The following is a 24,871-nucleotide window of genomic DNA, read 5'->3' on the forward strand; positions in this document are numbered from 1 at the left end:
GATGAGGAAACTGAAGTTCAAATAACTTGTGATTATCCATAATCACATATCTGGGAAGTATCAGAAGGAGAATTTGAAACTTAGATTTACTTGACTCCAAATCTAGTGGTCTTTCCACTACTCCACGGTAAGACACAAATAAGAGCAATACAGTACTATGTGATACGGTAGATACATCAGCAAATTTCAGGACAAAGTGCTGTGGAGGGCTGGGAAAAGGCTATTTGTGAGAGTAGAGATTAGGACCAGCTTCAGGGAGAAGGTAGCATCTGAGTTGCGCTTTAAAGAATGGATAGGATCTCAATAGGTAAAGACAAGAGGAGAGGATGTTCTGTGCAAAGGCACTGAACTAGGAGAGTCCAGGGCATGCTCAGAGAATTACAAAGAAGACTCTGGGCCTAGAACTGCACATATAGAAGAGCAAAGGGACAAGAGAAGCTGCTGCCATTGAATGAGGCTGGACCAAGCGGTGGCACCATTTGCATTTTGGCTAGATAGGAGAGACCATGGAGGAAAGTAAGCTGAGCTAAAGCCAGAAAGATAAGGTACTAGATTGCCGAGAGCCTTGAATGACAGACAAAAGAAACTTGTTCTATATTTAGGTGTATTTTTGAGGACAGGAATGACATGTGGTCGTGTGGTATAGTTAAATGGCAGCTGGTTTTGGAGTAAAAAAAAAATGGGTTCAAATTTTGGTCCTGCTACTTACTGCCTCATTGACTTTGGGTAAATCATTTAACCTCTGTCTGCTTCAGTTTCCTCCTCTGAAAATGATACGGTTGGACTAGATGGCCTAAAAGATGATTAGTCTGGTATCAATATGGGGAGAGGAAAGTGTGGGAGTAGGAAGACCTATTAGCATGGTGTTGTAATAGTGCAGGTGTGTAATAGTGGGAGCTCATTCTTGGGTGGTGACAGGGGAAGGGAGATAAGCAAAGGTCGAGTTGCTATTGTTGCTGTGTCATTTTTCAGTTGTATCCAACTCTTTGTGACCCCATTTGGGGTTTTCTTGGCAAAGATACTGGAGTGTTTACCATTTCCTTCTCCGGCTCACTATACAGATGAGAAAACTGAGGCAAACAGCTTTAAGTGACTTGACCAGCGTCACACAGCTATTAAATGTCTGACCAAATTTGAACTAAGGAAGATAAGTCTTCCCAACTCTAGTTAGGCCTAGAGCTGTATCCACTACACCACCTAGTTGTTGGCAAAGTCTAGTAGTGAATAGAATTTCATAACTGGCCAGACACAATGGTTAAGGAAGAAGGAAGAATGAAAGGTCCATGCCAAGACTTCAGACATGGGAGACAACGTGAACATTGGTGCCATAGACAGAAACAATGAAGTCAGAAGGAGCTTCAGATCCAAGAGGTCTGTGGTTTACAAAGCACTTTTCCTACAAGAGCCTTATGAGGGAGTTAATGCAAATCATCAGCCCCATTTTAAAGATGAAGAGCTAAGGTTCAGTAAAGTATTAAGTTACCCCTAGTCACAAGATTCAAGCCCACACCACTTGACTCCAAGTCCAGGACTCTTTGCATGACACTCTTTACAGGACAGTACATTTATATCCAAACAGGCTTTTTTTCCAAAAGGAGTAACTGATGATGCTAACACATGACTCAGGGATTAATTTTTGTTCATGGAAGGAAGCTTTCAAATCATATTCCAAAAGAGGTCACTTTATATATGATCATCTCTGCAGAAATTTTTAGTATAGCCCTCACTTATTCATTTCACAAACCTTATTATACATTTATTATGGTCAAGGCACTAAGAAAGGGAAGAGAGCAAGCACTTGCTAAGCGTTTCCTGTGTGCCAAGCACTGCACAAAGTGCTGTACAAATACTATCTCACTTGATCCTTACAATAATGCTGAGAGGTAGGTGTTATTATTATCCCCATTTTGTAGTTGTGGAAACTGAGGAAAACGGAAGTGAAGTGACTTGCCCCAGGGTCACACAGCAATTAAGTATCTGAGGCTGAATTTGAACTCTGGTCTTCCTGACTCCAGAACCTATATTACCTGTACCACTGGAAGTTTCTAGGTACGCTACAGGCAACAGAAAGTTGAATGAGATATTGTCTTCCTCCTCAAAAGAGCTTATGGAGAAGCAACATGGCATGAGAGAGAGACAGAAACAAAGAGATAGACATGCAGAATGAGACAGACAGACAGACACAGAGAGACACTTGGAGAAAGAGAAAGATTCAGCTCTGAAACAGGAAAAACTTGAATTCAAATCATGCCTCTGACACATAACAGTTGAGTGACTCTAGAGAAGTCCTTTAACTTCTCAATGCTCGAGCAACTCCCCCCAAATTAAACTGCATGGTCATTGCAGAGCTGCATTTTCTTTCTGGGAATTCTCCTAAACCAACAAAAGCCAAGGTCTTAGGGGCAGGTAGGTGGTGCAGTGGATAGAGTACCAGCCCTGGAGTCAGGAGGACCTGAGTTCAAATATGGTCTCAGACACCTAACACTTGCTAGCTGTGTGACCCTGGGCAAATCACTTAACCCCATTGCCCAGCCTCCCCGCCCCCCCCCAAAAAAAGCCAAGGTCTGGATTTAAAAACCAACAATTCTGTGGAAGAAGAGATAAGACTTGTGTATCAATAATCATAGTACTGTATGATCAAAAGTCCTGTGGAACTACAAACAAAGTGAGATGCGAATTCAGAAGAGGGGAAAATAGGAATCAGTACAGGTCTCACAGAGGAGGGGTGGAGCATTTGAGCTGGGCCTTGGAATATGGGTAGGATTTCAAGAGGCAGAGATTGAAGCATACTCACATGTGCAATAATAAGCAACATTCTAATTCCTGTTTGCTCCAAAAGGAAAAAGCCAAAAACAGCTCATGACATGCTAAGAAAAGCAAAACCAGACAAAACCCCAAAACAAAAACAAAACAAAACCTAAACAACCAAAAAAACTCCCAAAAAACCTAACAACATCAAAAAAGCAAATATGACCCCATTCACCTTCAAAGCAAATAGGGAATGCACAAAAAATGATTCCATTAAGGTGGGGTAGAAAGTGCGTCCTGGGATACTTCATTAAGCAAAGACTTCTGAATGTCAAAACTGCTCAGGGACCATATCTAAGCAAATTCCCCTCCTTCAAGAAAAAAATTACGTTGCTTGCAAAAAGTTAATAAGGCAGCCTACTTAGATCAAGAGAGGAAGCTACTTCCTTCTCCTGACTAGAAGGGCTAAAAGGATAGCTGACATTTATATAGCACTTTTTAAAATTTGTAAAGCACTTTACTTGCTATCTTATTTGATGCTATGACATAAATACTACAGATATTATCTTACAGATAAGGAAATAGAGCTCAAGGAGAATGATTTGCCTAGGATTTCAGAGCAAGCAAATAGCAAAGGCATGATCCAAATCCAGTTCTCCCTAAATCCTAATCTAATAGCCTTTGCTCTTCAATGCACATTGTCCACTCCTCACTTCTTGAATCATTTACCTCCTTACCAACCCTATTATCACCACTTCAATATTTTACTAGCCACTACGTTAATATCCTTCACCCTCATGACTTCTACCATTCTCAATTTGTTAATCCTTTGGAATTCATAGGAACATGGATTTAGAGTTGGAAGGGACTTCAGAGGCCATCAAGACCAACCCCCTCATTTTCAAATGAGGAAACTGAGGCAAACAGAGGTTAAGTCACTTGCCCAGGATGACACTGTAAGTATATGAATCAGAATTTGAACTCAGGTGTTTCTCACTCCAAGCTCAACCCTCTCTCTATTGAACTCTCAGCAGCCCCTCTACCAATTGAGTTATCCTGATGCTCTCGATCACTTTATCAGCTCACCTTATGCATCTTCAATCTCTACTTCACTGACTCCTTCCTATTAACCTACAAATATACTCTCCCAATCCTTAAAAATAAAAAAAATCTTCCATTGACTTCCTTCCCAGCCATCTCCTCCATTTCCCCACTAAATTTCTTGAAAAAGTCATCTACAACAGACTTTTACTTCCTTACTACCTTTTCTCAATTGTTTTAAATTTATTATCTATTCCTCTCCCGCACTTTAGAAAAACTGCTTTCTCAATAGTCACCAATACTCATCTAATCATCAAATCTAATGTACTTTTTTTAGTCCTCATTTTTCTCCTTTAGCATTTAACAATATTTGCTATATTCTTCTTCCTTGGCTTCAGAGACACTCAACTCCCTTAGTTCCCTCCTAATTCTGATTGCTCCTTCTCCAATTACTTTACTAAGTCCTCATCCTCTCCTGGACACACAAGAAGAGTGGTTGCTAAGATTCTGTCCTTCACCCTCTTTTCATTTCTCTCTCCACCCTCTCCCTTGGCCATCTCATTTACTGCCACTCTTCAACTGCCACCACCATACAGGTAACTCCAAAATCTATAGCTTCAGACCCAAATTTCCAATGATACATAAGGCCTATTTACATGGATATACTCTAGCATTCATATACTGACGCCAGGCTAATCTTTCTTTTTTACATTTATTTATTTATTTTTAGTTTTCAACATTCACTTTTATAAGATTTTAGTTTTAAATTTTCTCCTCTTCCTCCCTCCCCAAGACGGCATACAATTTGATATAGGCCATACATATACAATCATATTAAACATATTTCCACAGTAGTCATGTTGTAAAGAATTAGAACCAAAGAATAAAACCACAAGAAAGAACACCTCCACAACTCCCCCCCAAAAAAGGAAAAGTAGTATGTTTCGATCTGCATTCAGACTCCATAGTTCTTTCTCCAGATATGGATAGCATTTTCCATCATAAGTCTTTTGGAATTGTCCTAGATCAATGCATTGCTGAGAAGAACTAAGTCTATCAAAGTTGGTCATCACACAATGTTGATGATACTTATGTACGATGTTCTCCTGGTTCTGCTCACCTCACTTAGCATTAGTTCGTGCAAGATTTTCCAGGTTTTTCCAAAGTCTGCCTACTCATCATTTCTTATAGCACAATAGTATTGTTCAGCCATTCCCCAATTGATGGGCATCCCCTCAATTCCACTTCTTGGCCACCACAAAAAGAGCCATTATAAATATTTTTGTACATGTGGGTCCTTTTCCCATTTTTATGGTCTCTTTGGGATACAGACCTAGAAATGCTATTGTTGGATCAGAGTATGAACAGTTTTATAGCCCCTTGGGCATAGTTCCAAATTGCTCCAGAATCAATTGCATCAATTGACAACTCCACCAACAATGTTAGTGTTCCAATTTTCCCACATCTTCTCCAACATTTATCATTTTCCTGTTTTGTCATGTTAACCAATCTGATTGGTGTGATGCGGCACCTCAGAGTTCTTTCGATTTGCATTTCTCTAATCAATAGTGATTTAGAGCATTTTTTCATATGACTATAGATAGCTTTAATTTCTTCATCTGAAAATGGCCTGTTCGTATCCTTTGACTATTTATCAACTGGGGAACAGACTAATCTTTCTTATGAATAAATCTAATCATCTTAGTCATGTATTCAAAAAGACTCAATGGCTCCCTCTTGCCTATGAAGTAAAATTCAAATTTTTTGCTTGGCGTTCAAGATGCTCCATAATATTTTGTCACTCTCCCCATCCGCCCTTGTCTTACCTTACACCCTTCTGTGACCTCTACTATTCAGGCAAAGTGGAAGAACTATTTTCACAGCTATCACCTTAGTGTATGCCTTCATTGCTTCAAATTCACCAGAACTTCAAAATCAACATGTCTAAAAGGGATCTTTCTGCATTTTCCCTAAACCTGCCCCTTCCTTTGAGTTTACTATTTCTGCCAGTCTCGCATGCTTAAATCTTAAAGCGATCTCCGAATCTCCTCTCTCTCTCTTTCTTAACTCTCATACCAAATTAGTAACCAAGTCTTTTCAATTCCACTTCTGCACTATCTTTTGCATTTCTTTCAGTTGTACTTTTTTTTTTGGCAATTGGGGTTAAGTGACTTGCCCAGGGTCACACAGCTAGTAAGTATCAAGTGTGTGAAAATATGTCTAAAAGGGATCTTTCTGCATTTTTCCACACAGCTGCCAAAGGGATTTTCCTTAAAAGCGGATCTCACCATATCCTTCTCTTTCTCAGTAAATACTAGTGGGTCCCTACTTCCTCTAGGATCAAATATAAATTCTGTTGGCCTTTAAAGCCCTCCACAATCAGATTCCAATTATTTTTCCTGTCACATTGTACATCATTGCCACTCCTGTATTCTGTGATCTAGCCAAACTGGCCTTTTCTCATTCCTCACACAAGGTGCTCTGTCTTCTGTCTCCACACTTTCTCAATGACATCTCCTTCTGTCCTTTCAAGATGAAGCTTTAACACCACTTTCTTCATAAAGCCTTTCTTGATTCTCTCAAATGCTAGTGCCTTCTTTTTTTAACTATCTTATATTTATCTACTTGGATTTATTTATATTGATTTTCTTTTAGGTTATCCTGTGTATACTTCTATATGCACTTGCTCCCCCTCCCCTATTAGAATATAAGGTCCTTCCAAGTAGAAATTATTGGATTCTTTGTGCCTATTACAGTGTTTGCCACATAGTAGGTGCTTAATAAACGTTTATTGATTGGTTTATTGATTAAATGAGCATGCCCTGCACTGTTTTCTCATCTGCAGAATGAGGGAGTTGGACCAGATGACACTTTCTAAAGACCTTTCCAGCTCTAAATTTATCATCCTAGGAACTTAGAGTCACTTCCATGGTAGAATGACACATTGGAGAAGAACATCTGTGGAGGAGTCCAATCTAACATACTTAAATTTCAACAAAATCAAAGACATTCCAACATGAAATCAATGTATATTTTATTCTATCAGACCATCAGAATTAACCATACACTGATTTGGGTATTATTATACCAATGGACTGCACACATTTCTGATTGGTATCCACATGATAGCAAGAGAGCGAGAAGAAGGCCCCCACACCTTAGTGGAACCCCTGTGGAGGATTTAGAAGAGAATATTATAAGACATTCACTTGATAAGACAGCATGGATGCACTCAGGGGAGCACTGCAGCCAGCTGGAACAGGCCTGGGAGAGCTGATTGTTAAATTTTTGATGTGAACATTTTCACCTCAGAAATCTGCAAATGTTCCATACAAATAGGGATTGGCTTCTTGTTTTGCTAATTGGATAAACAAGAAAGTGATGGGGGGGAAATTAATAATGTAGATTAAACTTTAAAGTATATTCTTAATATTTTTTTCTGAAGAGTTGATTGCTAAATATTTATAAGCACACCTCTGATGGACTCCAATCTACATATTATTGGAGCAAAAATCCACATTAAGAAGGTCGTGGATCCATTAAACTATCAAAGCATAGCAGTGGATACTGGGCCAGGTTTGGAGTCAGGAAACCTTGAGTTTGAATCCTGCCTCCAATATTTATTAGCTCTTTGATTCTGGGCAGATCACTCTGTCAGCCTCAGTTTTCTCATCTATGAAATGGAGATAATAATAGCACCTACTCCACAGGGTTGTTATGAGAATCAAATAAAATAACACATTGCAAGCACTTTGCAAACATTAAAGAGGAATATAAATGCTAGCTATTATTATTATCATTATCAAGTCACATGCACTCCTAATATAAAGGAGGAGTGAAATGGCCATTTTGATACTATCCTGTTGTAGATAATTTTCTCTCTCTCTTTTACTTCTTTTGCTCCCATTTGACTTTTGTGCAATTGCAATCCTGAGTCACTATGTAGAGGTTCATCCGGAAATTACTGATTTGTTTTTTAATAGACCCTGAAATGATGGATCTTGTGGATGTGCAGCTTATGACGTCTTTAGAGGGAGACTTCCTATTGCTTTATCTTAACTTATTAAAAAATAGGCAAACAAATTATAGGAAGTAAATTTGGACTCAAGATAAATCAATTAGAAGCAATATATCTGTCACATTCAATCACGTACTTATCTATTTGGTAAAACATGTCAAACAAGACGGAGGCAAAGCACAAGAGTTGCTAGGATAGTATAATTCACTGGCCCCACTTCCTCCTCTCATTCCCCAACTCATACGTCCAATTACTATTTATTATATGACTGCTATACATGCAGCATTGTACCAGACTTAATGGGTCACAAAAATACATACGAGGTATGATCCCTACCCTATAAAAGGGGACTAAGAAAGGACCACAAATAACAATAAAAAGTAGTAAATCATGAAGATCAAGCCAGTGAAACAGGCAATAAGTGCTGTAAAGTGCTCAGTGAAAGGGGAGATCCCTTCTTCTTAGGACCATTAGGAAAGACTTTATGGAGTAAATGACACATGGGAAGGTGCATTAAAGGATGAATAGGATTTCATAAATGGAGCTAAATGGAATGGGGAGGGAGTGAAATGAAAGTTGGAAGGGCATTTAATGGGACAAGGAAAAGCATCTGCAAAGAGTCAGAAGCAAAAGGTTGTATGAGGAAAGAGGGAGAACTAAGCCTGAAAAGGGAAGTTGAGATGAGATTGTGGAGGGTCTTAAATGTCAAGCTGTGTAGTTTGAAAGTTTTTCTCTAGGCAATGGGGAGCTAATGGAAGCTTTGAGGCAGGTGAATAATGGGATCTTAGTGGTAAGAAAAATTAATCAGATGGTGATGCAATGGGGCAGCAGTTAGAAGGTTATCAAAATAATCAACACGAGATCATAAGGGCTCAAATTAGGGTAGTGGCCTTAGGAATGGAATGGATCAGCCAGGTGGTGCTGGGTCTGGAGTTAGGAAGACCTGAGTTCAAATCCAGCCTCAGACACTTAATATCTGTGGGACCCTGGGCAAGTCACTTAACCCTGTTTGCCTCAGTTTCCTTATCTGTAAAATGATCTGGAGAAGGAAATGTCAAACCACTCCATTATCTTTGCCAAGAAACCCCCAGATAGAGTCATGAAGAGTCAAACACGACTGAAATGAATTAACAACAATCTTAGGAATGGAAAGAAAGGAATGGATGTGAGATTTCAAAGGAAGAATCAGTAAGACATGGTAACAGACAAGGAAAAAAACGAAGTAAAAATTGATCCACTGCACTAGGAAAACAATGGTTCCATTTATAGAAATAAGGAAGGCAGGAAGAGGAGATGTTTTGGTGGAAAATGATAAGTTTGGTTTTTACCATGTTGAATTTGGGATGCTGGCCAAACATCCAGGTAGAAATGCCTAGAAGGCAGTTGTAAATATAGAACTAGAATGAAGGATAGAGGTCATGTCAAGAGCTTTAAGTTTGGAAATCATCCACATAGAGGTGACCATTGAAACTATCTATTTGGCATTAACTCTAGTGACAAATATCTCAGAGAAAGGACAAGGAATATAATCCAGCACTGTGCAGTACATCTATTCATGGAGAACAGTGAATTCACTTTTTTGTTTGAAACTCTGAAGTAAACCAGAGGTCAATCCTACACCAGGAATCATCCTTCCTGCTATGCCAGCCTTTAATCATGAGTCAGATGCCACTGCTATTTTCCCTTGCCTCTCAGGGTGCTGGCAAGACTTTTCAAGCTGCTTCTACCTCAATTAGAGTGACAGGAGCACAATACAGTTTGCAAACATCCACTCCCACCAGCAGCATGGAGCACAGTCATTAAGTGTTACCTGTGGCCCCTCACACAGCTAGGCAGGGTTTAACAACACATAAAAATGTTGCCAATCCTTTGTTCTGCTCGTGGCAAAAGTCCTACATGGTAACTTCCTATATCTAACTTTACGACATGTAGAGCATGTATGTGTATATGACTGCCTATATGTGAATATATTTGGATAGAACATTTACCAGAAATAAAGAGAAATGAGAAATATTTTAAAAAGAAGCTTAAAAAGGGACTGAGTTTCAAAATAAAATTAAGAAAAATCTCATTGTTTGAGCTCAGTGAATGTTTACTTCAATAATGCCATTTTTAGCTTACAATATTTTAAAAATGTGCTTAATTCACTGCTATTGAATTTGATAAAATTAGTATTTATAGTCATCTTATAGTCATTTCTGCATGTAAATCTTATCATGAAGATATGTGAATATCTGATCTATTTCTCCTCAAATAGCCAAGTAGCTAAAAAATATGTGCATATATGTCCCTCATTCTTACTCTTCACAATAACCTCTTTGCCACCATCAGGAAGAAGGCCAGTTTCAAAATTACTTTAGCTCCATTGAAGCAAACTTTTCTAGCAACTGGATTCCAAATGGATTCTATACACTCCCAATTTTTCATTCTTTGCCATTCTTATAATATTCTTGAGAATGTTAGTATCACAGTCTTTCTGTGAAGGCTTGGACTAGCTATCTTGCAAGGACTCCTAAATCCCTAAAGACTCTGAAAGTTGTATTTCTTCCCTGGTCCAAAGGGAGAAAGTTATTAAAGGATCAGACCTGCAGGCCAGGGAGACCAATTAAGATATTCTCACTCTATTTCATGTCCTGCCTATTCTATGTAGAAGAAAATCAATCAGTAAAATAATTTATACTAGGGGCTAGTTACTGTATAAAAATAATTTGCTTTTTATAAGATTTAAGAGCTTTGTAGCAAGATGGCTAAAGTAGCAGTACTAATAAGTCAGTTCCCCATTATTACCTTAAAAAAAAAGCCCATAGTATTGGGGAATAAAGTAAAAGAATCACAACAAAAAGAGGTAAAATGAAAGAAATCCTCAATAGGAAAACCAGAAGAGAAACTGAAGAAATGAGTAAACAAAAAAAGTGGCCCCAAAACTGTGGCTAAATTCATTTGACAAGAGCTCTTATCTTTGGTTCAGTGAACTTGTTTTTTAAAATATGTTTTTTAGATAAATGTATTTCAATATAATTGACTTCCTTTGTAATCTTATGTATTTTATGCTTTTAAAAACATTATTCTGAGAAGGGATTCATAGGCTTTGCCAGGATGATAATAATAGCTAGCGTTTACACTTTTAGATGAATAAAGCACTTCACGGATATCTCATTTCATCCTCATAACAACTCTGGAAGGCAAAGGCTATTATTATTATCCCCATTTTACAAATAAGGAAATTGAGCCTGAAAGGTGACTTGTCTAAGGTCGCACAGCCACTGTTTGAAGCAATATTTTAACTCAGGTCTTCCTAACACCAAGTCCAGTGCTTAGTAGGTCACTAAGCTTCCTCAAAGTGTGCCGTCAGATTGACAGAGTAGTTCATGATACACAAAAAGGTTAAGAATCCCTGTTCTGTGTTAAAAGAAAGTTTGGAGCAATTTCCAAAAGAAAGGATTAATAGCAAAAACAACTGGACCCACACTCCCACCTTCAGGAAAAATATTGGGGTGGCTTTAAGAATTTCTGGGGAGGGTTAGAAGTTTAATAAAATGTTTAAAGGAAAGATAAGGAGAAAAAATGAAAACTCTTAAAAATTTGAAAGCAAAGATTACAGAATAAAAAGCACAGCATTTAGGTTTATAAAAAAAGATTTCAGGCACTATGATATCTGGAAAGGGGAAATATTTAGGATTGGGAAAGTCTTCCTATCATTAGCCTTAGCAAAAAACTACAGGCAGAGTACATAGGATGAGATGGTCTGACCTTCCTAAATCGTCCCCTTAGTACTACCCCTCACCTTCATAGAATTACTATATGTTAAAGTGGGGAGGGAGGTTGTTGGGGGCATGAGGACGCTTCAGACCAATGTTTAGTGGGAACTGTGGTAGGGTTTTGTTTGTTGGTTTGTTTTTTAGTGAAGAAAAGAAGAAAAATTGTACAAGGCTTTGGAAATTGAAAGAGATCCCAGAATAAAGAAATAAAAGTACCATTACAAGTTTCTCTCGTACCTAGATTCTTTTCTTGGAAGTCTTATAATGAGCACTACTGACTTACTGTTCTTAACTATGATTTGTAATAAAAGCCATTGGCAATAGCTATCATTGAATTTCTTACTTTGATATCCTAAAACTGAATGTGCATATTAAATTAAAATACCTAACAACAAAGACTTAAAGATGGAAAAGACCTTAGAGGCCATTTAGTCTAATCTTCTCATTTTACAGATGAGGAAACTGAGGCCCACAGAGATTAAGTCATTTGCCAAGATTTAAATTCAGGTTGTATTCTATAACACTCCATTAATTATGAGGGTCTCCTAGTATATATTATCATGTATATCTGCTTATTAAATGCATTCAGGGTGAAAGGCAAGGTAGCATAGTGGGTAGAGAGATGATGTCAGATTCAGGAAAATCTGAGTTCAAGTCCCGGTGACCCACACTAGCTCATAGTCCTAGGCAAGACATTTAACTTCTCCTTATTCCAAGTGACACTCAAAGACAAGAGTTGAAGAGCAGGTACCAATCTGCATTGGAAGAGAACATTTCTTCAGATCAATGAAACCATGACTGGCAAAAAAAAATATGATACAGCATATTTATTTCAAAGCTAAGCCTGTATTTTTAAAAACAAGCAGTCATTAGTCTATATATACTGGAAAAGAAGCAAATGATTGCAAGCATCTTGAGGGTTAGGACTATTTATTTTAAATCTTGAGGATCTCGTATAGCTCCTAACAGAAAGCTACATGCAAAGAAGTTGCTAAACATATTCGTGTTTATTGATTTACCTACTGAAGTCACGCAAACCCAGTGCTTAGTACAGTGCAAGACACAGAGCAGGTGCTTAATAAATGTTGATTGATTGATTGAACCTATGGCTCCATCACTTAACCCATTCCTGTCACTAACAATTCTTCAATTTGAGCAGTTTAATTTTTCTTAAAGACATTTTGTTTCGGTGTAAATGTTTTGAGGGTGTGAAAAAGGAAGAAAGAAAAAAAGGGAACAAAGCATAACACATTCTCCAGAACTTAGCTATGAATCACATGCTATTTCTGTCCCTCTTCTCCCCCATAAAAAATGTAAGCTCCTTGAGAGAAAGAACTAGTTTGTTTTTGTCTTTGTCTCCCTTACAGTAACAATTATCTTTCTTTAGAGATTTAATAAGAAAAAAGTAGCTGACTGTTGTGTGGGACTCTGTTTTGCTTCCTTAAATTTTTTTGGTAAAATATTTTTTAAAAATATATCAGCACTTTTTTTGGACTTAGTAAAGAATTAGGAGACAATGTTATATAGTAATAGAGGATCAGCCTTGGAGACATGAAGACTTGTGTATAAATCCTACTATCACTATAAACTATCTGGGTCAACATAGTAAAGTCAATTAATCTCTCAGTACCTTGAAAGAGTTCCCCAATATAATCAAATCACAGATGCTTATTGAATCTACTAGAATGTGTTCCTTTGGGGGGACGTAGAATGAAGATGGGACATTATCTTGGCAGGCATAAGTGTCTTAGGAGAACAATTTGGAAGAAATATGAAAAAAATTCTAATATACTCGTGGAAACACAGCACCAGGGAAAGTGGAATTGATTTAGTGACTGATAATATTTAAATCACCATGTTGTTTGGCATCCACTATTCCCTTAGAAATAAAGACGTGAAAGTCCAAGAGACCTTTCTGAAAATTTTTCGGAAAATGTTATCAATTCAATTTGATGTAGTTTCAAACATGTTCCCTCTTTCTTTTGAACTGCTATGAATTTCATCAGCTGCCATGGAAGGGGAGGGAAGAATAATCATATCAAATAAATAATATGGGATAGAAGAAAGGCAATATTATTTTAAAAAAATCAAAATATTGTCTAAAATACACTAAAATGAAATAAGATATAATTTCAGATTTTTTAATAATTACTTTTATTTTTAGTCCTGATGGGTGATTTCATCAGTTCAGGGAACTGTCTGTGGTACTGAGGAGTTAATTGACTTTCCCATATTGACCCAATTACATATATATCAACAGTTGGACTTGTATCTCAGACTTCCTGGCTCCAAGTTTGGCCTATCTACCCACTATAAAACAATGCCTTCCAATTATTTAGAAAAGTATTAATATTTTAAAAATTAACAAAAGTTGTTTTAGTGTAATACAACAAAGATCCCCATAATAGTTAGCTAGTCTTTAAAAATAAAGTACTCATTTATTTCTTCTCTACATCTTATATTCTAGTACCTGATAGTCTTTGTGATTAAGAAGTCCTCCCTAAAATAACACTCAAATTGCCACTATCCTAATCAAAAATCCTCAGTGACTTTCTATCTACAAGGTAAAGCCTAAATTCCTAATCCAGATATTCAAAACCCCCCATCCCCAACACGCACATGCACACACACAATTTGATCCCCTATGCAGCTGTCTCAGTGATTTTCCTTAGGGGAAGGTTGGCAATTGTACTGGACCACAGAAAATAAATAGTTTAGGATTCATAATTTATCTCAGACAGAGATTGTTCACTGTGTACTGTGGGAGCAAAAGCCTATTGAGCAAATTCTGGCAATGTTAGCTACCCGAACAGTTTATTTTATATATTTTAATCATTATATGTATTATATGAAAATATGAAATATGTCTAAGTCACTCCTCTACTCAATAAACTCCAATGGCTCCCAGTTGCTTCTAGAATCAAATATAAACTTCTTGTTTGACTTTTAAAGACCTTCACAATCTGGACCAAACTTAATTTTCAACCTCATTGTATATTACTCCATTTTCTGTACTCTACAGTCCAACCAAACATGCCTTTTCTCTGTTCTTCCAACACAGAACTCTATCTCCCATTTCAATACCTTTCCACTGATCATCCGCCATTCCTGAAACACTTCCTCCACACTTTCATGTCATAGAAACCTCTTTTCCTTAAAAATGAAGCTCAAGCACTACTTTCTGGATGAAGCCTCTCCTTCTACCCCTCCCCCCTCCACTAATGCCCACTCTCCCTTGCTACCTTGTGTTTATTTTGTTTTTATTCTGTAAAATCTCATAGAGGATAAGATTTTAACTGAGACTTAGAGGAAGCCAGGAAAGCCAAAAGATGGAGATAAAGAGTGAGAGCAATCCAAACATGGTGGACAGTCAGTGAAAATGCACAGAGTAGAGAGATAGAGTATCTTATTCTAGGAATAGCAAAGAGGCCAGTGTCACATCTCAGAGTGCAGGCTGAGGGGAAGGCATAGTAACACTAAAAGGTAGAGAGGGTGGGGAATGGGGACAGGTTATAAGAATTTGACTGTTCATCTTTGGCTGGTACTTACATACACTGATTTTAGCTATTGGCTGCACAAACTAAACAGTTATGTGGAAAAAAATGAATCAATCTATTCTAAAGTATAGAATCATCCTTGGAATTCATGTGTATGTCTGGTCTTTAAATCAATAAGCGTGGTTTGGCATTCACTGTCTCACTAGAAATGAAAACTAAGGAAATCAGATAGACTTTTCTTACAATTTCTCAGAAAATCTCATTAATTAAATATGACATAAAATCACAAGGGATTATAGTTGTAGAGCTGAAAGGGTGCTAAGAAGATATGTAGTCCGACCCCCAACCCCCATTTTGTTTTTACAGTTGAGGAATTGAGTCCCAGAGAGGTTAAATACCTTACTTCAGTTCACACTGGTGGTTACTTGCCTAAATACACACTAGTTGTTACTTGACTAAGTTCACACTGATGGTTAATGATAGAGAAAAGATTTGAACTCAAGTCCTCTAATGCTAAAGCCAGTATCTTTGTTTACTGTACAGTATCCTCTCTGTTTGTGTTGTATCTCTTTGTCAGCCTACTGAAACCTATGAATCCCTTCTCAGAATAATGCTTTTAATAAACAAGAAAGAAAATATATTACAAAGGAAAACAATCACATTGAAATAAAGTTGTAATTACTTTTCCCTTCCAAGTTCATAGATCCCTTGGGGGGGAAGGGGTGGCTATAGACTCCAGGTTAAGAATCCTAGAAATTAAAGAAATGCTGGGTAATCTGTAATGATTAAAATGGACAAGAAAAATAACCTATCTCTGTACTCTGAACGATGGCTCAGTCACATGCAAACTTAAACCCAAAGAAAGTGTCCTGTGTGTCTTCCACTCCAAGTCACCTGAGTCTCAAATCAGCAATCTCTAATGGCAGGAACAATTGAACTCTTATCCAGAACCCTCTCCTTGACACCCAACAGTAGGACTGTACAAATCTTCCATGAAACTCAATGTGACCTCCCCAACCCCAGCCATGCTGTCTCTATCTATTATGCCACTCCATCCCAATCCAATCATCCAGTCCTAGCTTGTAACTTCCTCTTAATGATAAAAATCACAACATATCTTAACAGATCCTCCCTCCCCCAAATTCAGTAAGGAATTTGGAATGTACTCATCACAGCAGTGAGCTCTCTGGCTTCACATATCTTACATAGCTCCTCAGGGAAAATGTAGAGTCTCAGGACAGTAGGAATATCACCAAAGATTTCTAAAGCAACTTCATGCTTTGGAAAGCTCTGACTGGGTCAGGATCAGTCTCTGCCAAGTATACAGTGACCAGGAGATAAGCATGCAGTGCACATAGTATTTTATCATTAATTCAATTTAAGGTTGCTGCGTAAGGAAGTGGAACTGATTTGTTTTTCACCCTAAGTTCCAGGCTGGTGCTAAAAAGGGTCAAAGACAAAGTCAGCATCACAGAAAATTCATACATGAAAGGGAATGCAGTAAAGATCATGAGAAAACCTTTGCACATTAATGGCCAGGGCTCATTCCGTGCCACCACCCTGCTTCCCCCAGATATGTGATGAACTATTAAGAAGGCTCCCAGTCTTCTGGATGCATATCCCAATCTTCACTTAGCTCCAGGCCTCTTATAGTTCACTTATCTTTAATAGGTCTCAGATCCATTAAATTTAATTGTAACCAGACTGTCTTTGCTCAGTAGTAAGTAGAAAAGAATGAATGCTATAATCTTTAATATTCAGAAGGCATTGTTGAGGCTGACTCCTTACTAAACCATAATGGGCAGCTCTGAGCTCCACAAAGGGAGGCCACAGAATTTGGAGAATGTTCAGCAAAGACCCCTAATGATAATCTGGCAAGTTGAAGAACTCTACTTAGCAGGAAAGCTGGAGTTATTTAACCCTGAAAAGAGAAGATTTAGGAGTGATTTGTTACTGTTTTTAAATATTCAAGGCTAGCAAACATAGACAGTATGGTGTGCTGGAAAAATCACTGAACTCTGAGCCAAGACACCTATGTTCCAGTGCTGGCCCCGTCTGGCGGTCAGATGAATTGGGATTCTGCCTTATTCTGCCACTAAATAGCTGTGGAATGTTGAGCAAGTCACTAAACTTCTCTGGGCCTCAGCTGCCTCCTCTACAATTTAAAAAAAAGGGCTTGGACTAGGTGATTTCAAAGGTCCTTTTTAGCTATAGTGTTTTATAGTTCCATGATTTTATTCTTTTCTTCTATGGAGGACAGAATAGAAAAAGTTAATTTTGAATATCAGAAAGGGTTGCAAATAAGCAATTAATTAATAGACATTTATTAAGCACCCTTTATGTGCCTGGCACTATGCTCAAAGCCAGGGTTACAAAGACAGGCAAAACAATTCCTGTCGTCAAGAAGCATATATTTTAATAAGGAGACTGACATGTCTATATACAGGTAAACATAAAACACATAAGAAGCAAGTTCAAAGTAACCTCAAAGAGGAAGATGCTAGTTAGTAGCTGGGGGAAGGAAGAGAAGAAAGGCCTCATGTGTAATAATAATAACAATAAAGATCATTTAATACTGGACTAGGAGCCTGGTGAAAGTTATGGAATCTGCTATGCAGGGCTTTAAAAACAGAGTAAATTCTCAGCTGTCTGGATTGGTTTGGGTGTGGTCATACTTCAAAGATAAAGGGATGTGCTAGATAATTTCGATGTCTTTTCCAGCCCTATGATTCTATCATTGGTTCCAGATGTCTTTTTTATTTTTTGTTAAATCTTCAATTCATTTTAATAGATTGTGAGAAGCGACTGTTATTTTACTTTTTATATCTGTATGTGATCTTAGCTGACATATGATTTTTTTTCTACGTACAAGTGTAGACTTACTTCATAGATAAACTTGGATCAAAAATATCATGTCCAAGGATTAGGACTATGGTATACTTTCTTTACAATAACTATCCTATTTTTTTACTAAATGTAACATATAATGTTGTCAAAATACTTATCGTCATTAGCTCATCTCTTTAGAAGAAAACCTTGATGTACTGAAAGGTAAATGATTCATACTAAATCAGACACAGGGTAAATCCTAAAACATTTGTGAAGGTGGTAAAGCTTGTCTTTGACTCCCTACCTCTCAGACACCTAGCATCTTCACACTGACTCCTAACTATTTCAGATCATTCTGTGGCACATTTCACCCTATGCTGGTTTGCTATCCTCAAATTCCAGAATTTCCTGAACCATGTTCCCTCCCAGACAAATATCTAGATCTTTCTTATTCTCTGAATCCTGGTCTCTTTTGACTGGCAGCAAGTATAAGTGTGCTAATATGTCATTCTTTCTGGTAACATTTTCACTGTATAAGACCATTTATAGACCTTTATAGACCTAGCCTTGTTGTTGTTCAGTTGTTTTTCAGCCATGTCTGACTCTTCATGACTCCCTTTGGGGTTTTCTTGGCAAAGACACTGGAGTAGTTCGCCCTTTCCTTCTCCAGCTCATTTTTACAGATGAGGAAACTGAGGCCAAAAGTGTTGAGTGACTTGCCCAGGGTCATGCAGCTAGTAAGCATGTGAGGCTGAATTTGAACCCAGGTCTTCCTGACTCCAGACCCAGTACCCTACCCACTGCACCACCTAGCTGCTCCTTCTCCAGTGTAGTGATCCTAATTTTGAGAAGTTGAAATCCTGCAGTAAAAGGGTTGGGATGATTCTTGTAGGGCAGATATGGAATCATGCACAAAGGTGGCTCCTTCTTGCCATGTGTGTGCTCAATCTGGTTAGCTCTAGTTATAATGATGAGGAGTAGAACCTGAACTTGGGCAGGATCATAGGGCTAGAAGAGACCTTAGAAGTGACCTAATCTAATGCCTTTTTTTTCAGATAAATCAACTGAGACCCAGAGAGATACTCACCTATGTTCAGAAAGGTAGTATACACCAGAGCCAGGATCTGACCTCGAGCTTTCTGACTTCAAATTCATTGCTGCTTCCACTATATTTATATCATGCTACTTCCTATTTAAAATGTTTTTATCCAGTATTGTTTATTGGAGTAAATATCCATATAAAATTGCACATTTGTAAGTCTAACCTACTCAAGTTAATCATTTATAGGCTTAAAAAATTGAACTTAGTTCTTCAAATAGCCTAGGAGTGAAAAAAAATGAGCAAGTCTGGTCTTCAAACACTTATATCTAACACAAATTTGAGAAAGCTCAATAATTATTCCTCTATAGTAGAGAATTTAATTTTCTTTGACTTATTCATTGACAATAAAGAAAGATTTATAGGGAGTTTCAAATACTATGTATGACAGATGATTCTAAGAATGCCCTTTGTCCCCCCATGCATTTGCTAGTGAATCAAAAACTCAATTAATTCTGTCAGAAATTAATGCTATACCCCAGTTAGATTTGCCATAGAACACATAGTTCTTTGGGACCATAAAGGAAGAACTGTTTTTAGAAGAGCTTATTTAAGGTGTGTCAACAAAATATTTTGGCAGGTGCAAGGGAAGATGTTCAGAGTTTTTCTGTTCATGCTTAGCAAAATCTAGCCCAGCTCCCTTATTTTACAAATAAGGAAAATGAGCCTCAATGATGTGAAAGGATTTTCTCAAGATCAACTAGCTAGTTAAGGAGAAGCCAGATGTTGTGATGACCAATTTGAAACTCTTCCTACTACAAAAAACACTGCACCTGGGGATGTTGTTCAGCTTCCTTGCTTGCCTTATAATTTCTGAACACCTAAAACATCATAAGTAAATACATCTTACCTTTTAGAGCATATCAGATGTACATTGTGGTAAACTACAGTCTGCACAAAGCACTGGCCCAGAAAGCAACCCAACATCATCCACTTAATGGCAATCCAATAATTTAGCATTGCTATGGTCAATAGTTTTTATATTCTCTTCTTTTCTCTTCCCACAAAGGAGGGAGTGGAAGCTGGGAAATCAGAGCTCTTTAGGCAATGGAGTGTTCCTCAGAAGCATTATTTAAATGAATATTTTTAAATGGTGCTTAAAGACAGCAAAAAAAAAATAGAGGTAATTAGGGAAACATCCCTATGCCACCTAGAGATTGGAATTAAATATAAAATTGTCCCAGTGAGAAAGCAAAGGACTAATATAATCAATATACTTAGAATTAGATGAGAAAGTTAATTGGAAAAAAAATCTCCATAGTGCATTTCTCTGAGGAAGGTCTAATATTCAAGATATAAAAGGAACTGATGCAAATATATAAGACTAACAACCATTCCCCCAGGGTATGAGGAGTCAAAGGACATGAACAGGAAGTTTTCAAATGAAGAAAGGTGAGCTATCAACAATAATATGGAAAAAGACTCCAAATCATTAATAATAAGGAAATGAAAATTAAAACAATTCTGAAATTCTCTCTCATATACATCAGATTGATGATGAAAGAAATATATGGCAATTGTCGAAGGGGCTATAGGGAGACAGATATACTGAAGAAGCTATGACCAATCATTCTGGAGAGTAAGCTGAACTAAATCTTGAAAGTCTATAAATTGTCTACCTTTTGATCCAGTGATAGTACTGCTAGGCACATACTCCAAAGAGGCCAAAGACTCATATGTAGAAAAATGGTTATAGCAGCCCTTTGTGTCGTAGCAAAGAAATGGAAATAAAGTAGGTGCAGAATGAATGACTAGACAAATGGTGATATATGAATAACTAATATAACAAATTCAAAGAATCTAATTATGATTTGTATAAACTGATAAAGAGTCAAATTAGGTGGACCAGGACAACTTACACCATGACCACGATAATTTAAGGGAAGACAGCTTTGAAAGACTGCAAACTCTGAGTAGTGTAACAACCAATTTTGTCCTTAGAACATTGATGATGAAACCTGTCATTTGTCTCTTGTCAAAGAGGTAAGTCACTTACTAGAGACTGAAGCACAATGAATGAATGAAACACAATTTCAGATATAGTCGTTGTGTTGACAACATTTGTTACATAGGAAAACTTCTACTTTATGGGAGACAGGAAAGGGGAATGAATAAGTAGTGATAGAGATTTTTTTAAAGAAAGAAAATAGCATCAATAGAACATTTTTTAAAACAGAAGAGAACAAAAACTTCAGAAAGGGACACAAATAGGGTAATTTTGTTACTAGTGTGTTAAATTTATTAGACAGTTTTTTTCAACAAACTGTGTATATCAGAAATCATCACCATTAACAATCATTTATTAAGCACTTCCTATGTGCCAGGCACATAAATTCATGATTTCATATACAATTTTTTTTTTGCATACTGAAATCTTCATGCTTACTGATAATTAATTTCATAACTTTTTTTTAAATGAGAGGCAAAACAGTAACCTGAGATTTTAGATTTAAGGCCTGAAAGGACTTCAGAGGCACAGGTCCAACCCCCTCATTTTATAAATGAGTAAACTGAGGCCTACAGGGATTAAGTGATTAGACCAAGACTACTCAGGTATGAAAGTGGCAGAGTTGGGATTCAAGCCCAAATCCTCTGACTCTCTTTAATAAATTCTAATCTACTGAGCCAACTGGTCGGTTTGAGTGGCCTTTCTTCACTTGGGATGTTGACTAACTCTATGGCTTCGCTTGCATGATTACATTTGTGGAATTTGAAGATGAAGTATTACTCCTATGAATAATATTGGAATCAAAGGATTTAGAACTAGAAAGGCCCTTCGAGAGATACTCTAGCAGCATCAGGAAAAACTACAATAAACCAGTAGAAATTAGAGAGAAGCAGATTTTGGCCCATTTTTTAAAAGCAGCTTCTTAACAATTAAAGCTAAGCAGAAATGAAAGCGTTGGAAATGCTCAAGTGGAAGCCAGTAATATCCAGCTGCTCTTTGGAAATGAAGTAAAACAGATTCATGATTCAGATGGGAGGCTGAACTAGATAATCTCTGAGGTCTTTTTCAGCTCTATAATTGTTTGATTCTGGAATCCCATCAGTCATTAGGGTTTGGAATCTTGTTATTTGTGCCTCTGGGACCCAACACTCACCACTCAAAAGCAAACATCACCAAACCCTGGAAATATTGGTTGAAATAGCTAACCTCAGAAGAGAAAGCAGGTTGTTATTTATTTACTTTTAGTAGAAATAAGTAACTTTTATTTTCCTCAGTCATCTGAACCACTTTTTGTAATCAAGTACAATAGAAATACAGAAAGAATATCACCCTCATTTTCTTTCTTCTTTTTTTCTCTTTCTTTCTTTCCTATTTCAGTGAAGTAGATGGAAAGGAGAAAAAGATTTAAAGAGAACCTTTATTCTATTTACGTTCTTTGCTTTTTCCTCACTCAGACTTCCCACTGACCCTGTTCCTCACTGTTTCATTTTGAAAAATTCCACAACCAAACTTTACGAAATTACCTACTTGATGCCATGACTTTTGTAGCCCTAGCTCCTGCTTCTACAAATGCCATTTAATAACCACTCCTTAATGTCATTTGGAGGGACCTAAATTCTTACTTTTTTAATGTTTTCTTTTCAGATATATTTTTTTTCAGCATTGTCCCAGCACAGCCTGTAAGCATTTTTTTTCATCATAGTATGATCTCTAAAAAGCCTGGCTTCATTTTTTTAATTAGAGTTTCAAGTATAGAAGATATCTCAATTTAACTCACTCCCCTTCACAAAACAAAGAAATTTTGCACCATCCTACAACGCCTAACAATTTATCAGAAAGAATAATGCTGTTTTACTTTTGTACAGGAAATGGAAAATAAAACCTCACCAAATGCATACAGCTCTTGGAAATAGCTTTCAAAGGGGCAGGGCTAAAGATTGATCTGGTTACTTGTCAATTGCATTATGTAGATGTGACATCAGCAGTAGGCTAGCTGCATCTAACCTTGGCTCACAGCCCACCCTTCCAATAAGGTTTATATAAGTAAAGAGCTTACTCTGTAAAGATATGATCATCTCTAGGGCTGAAATCTGAGCTCTAAAACCTAATTAAGCAGTTTTCCACCAACCTAGTTAACGAGTACTGAACCAAATGCCACAGAGACACCCAGATAAATGCTGATTGAAACAATAATTCACGGCCAAAAGTGGCCAGTGTATCATTTCAGAGACAAACTGATTGAGTCTTTTTTCTCTTCTGTTCTCTTTATCATCCATTTGATGGATCAGCTGACTTATATTATCTCTAACTCCATTTCTGTAAGTTAAAGCTTTTGGCAATGGAATGCTTTTAGATTCTCGGAGACCATTTCACTCAGTTTCTTGAATTTAATTGACACTGTATGTCTTTACCTGGTGAGTTGTGCTCATTGAGAATCACAAGAGATGCTGGTGTGGGCCTTCTTTTCCTGATCTGTGAACAGAGACCAGACCAAGGTCAATGAAAAGCAGCTACTACCCCTGTTTATATAATCCAGATAACTTATAATTTCATGTGTAAGTCTTCCTGGCAAAAAAGGTTTGGCTCAAAATGTAATATCATCAGTCTCTAACAGCAGTTTCTTCCCCTGAGAAGTCACATGCCATAGCATATAATGTTGCTCTGAAGCATGGATCCTTAACCTGAGGTCTAAGTTTTTTTTAAAGCATTTTGACAACTGTATTTCAATATGATTATTAGTTTCCTTAATCCTTCGTATCTTATTTTATGCATTAAAAAACATCATTCTAAGAAGGGATCCATAGGTTTCATAAGAAAGCCACAGGAGTCTGTGATAACACTCTAAAAAAAAGAATACAAATCTTTGCTCTAGAATAAAAATGACAAATGCATCAAAAACTGCAACTGAAAATAAAATTCGAATATGGAAGTTATGACAGTTCAGTAATGACAAAGAGCTATCTTCTGTACATTCTAATGCTGAGAGGTAATCTACAGATCTACTATCCTTGCTTCTAAGAACTATGACTGAGCTTGTTAAAATCAGATGTCTACAGATCACTAGAGATAGTAGTTCTTTTCACTGGTGTTCCCAAGCTTCCCCTTCCTAACACTATACTTAACAGAAATGACTTCAAAAGGTTAGTTCTTCAGTGAATATAGACTACAATTAAGATTACCTGTATTTTTTTCATTGGTTTGGCAAATCAAGGGTTTCTGGGGATCCTTAAGGTAGAATTTTTTATATTTTTATTTTATTTATTGAATTTTCCCTTCCAATTAAATCTCTAGTTTATGCAGGTAAATTCTGTGTAGACATTTCAAAAGAATACGGATAGAAAGCTTAACCAATGATATCTGATCAGGCAGGATTCCTGTCAGATTCGACATAGATACAAATTCATGGGTGTGAAATATCTAGTCTGAGTGATCTACTCAAGATTTTTCAAGTCTAAGAGGAAACTTTGAGCTTGCTTAAATCACTTACAATATATGTTAATGCTCCTAAGCTTTGGGAAAGCAGTTTGGAGAAAATTCACTTTTAAATTTTTATAAGGAAATGGATTGAGTAGGAGATCCTGACTAGTTCTTTGCTTTTACCTCAGTCCTAATTATAGTTTTAAAATCATCCTTTAGCTGGGATATTTGCATCAGTAGAGTAAACAATACTGCCTATTAAAGGTGATATATAAACTTTGAATGATGTAGATGTCAGTGAATTCTATGCACACACTCACTTGGTTTCTTTATATTGGTATGTTTGCCTATATTGAAATACATAAGCACTGAAAAGAAAAAAAGAAAAAGATGGTGAGATTTAAAATATTTTCTTTAAATTACTGAGCAGATCAGTAATTATATTTACATTGACTCAATTTACTATTATATCACTCATATACATACTTGATTGATGTTTATCTTTGTTAATCACAA

At 37.0% G+C, this 24,871-nt stretch overlaps 1 protein-coding gene across 1 annotated transcript in view; it reads right to left on the reverse strand.

Annotated features, from left to right (window-relative positions):
• The window catches only part of PPP1R1C (protein phosphatase 1 regulatory inhibitor subunit 1C), a 188,955-nt gene that overhangs the window by 162,818 nt on the left and 1,266 nt on the right, over positions 1-24,871 (reverse strand). The window contains exon 2 of the mRNA XM_021006408.2: positions 23,350-23,410. Coding sequence (XP_020862067.1) covers positions 23,350-23,410 — 61 coding nt within the window. The remainder of the gene's footprint in view (positions 1-23,349; positions 23,411-24,871) is intronic.

The sequence above is a fragment of the Phascolarctos cinereus genome, unplaced genomic scaffold (assembly GCF_003287225.1).
Source record: "Phascolarctos cinereus isolate Bilbo 61053 unplaced genomic scaffold, phaCin_HiC Scaffold_726;HRSCAF=1367, whole genome shotgun sequence".
NCBI lineage: Eukaryota > Metazoa > Chordata > Mammalia > Diprotodontia > Phascolarctidae > Phascolarctos > Phascolarctos cinereus.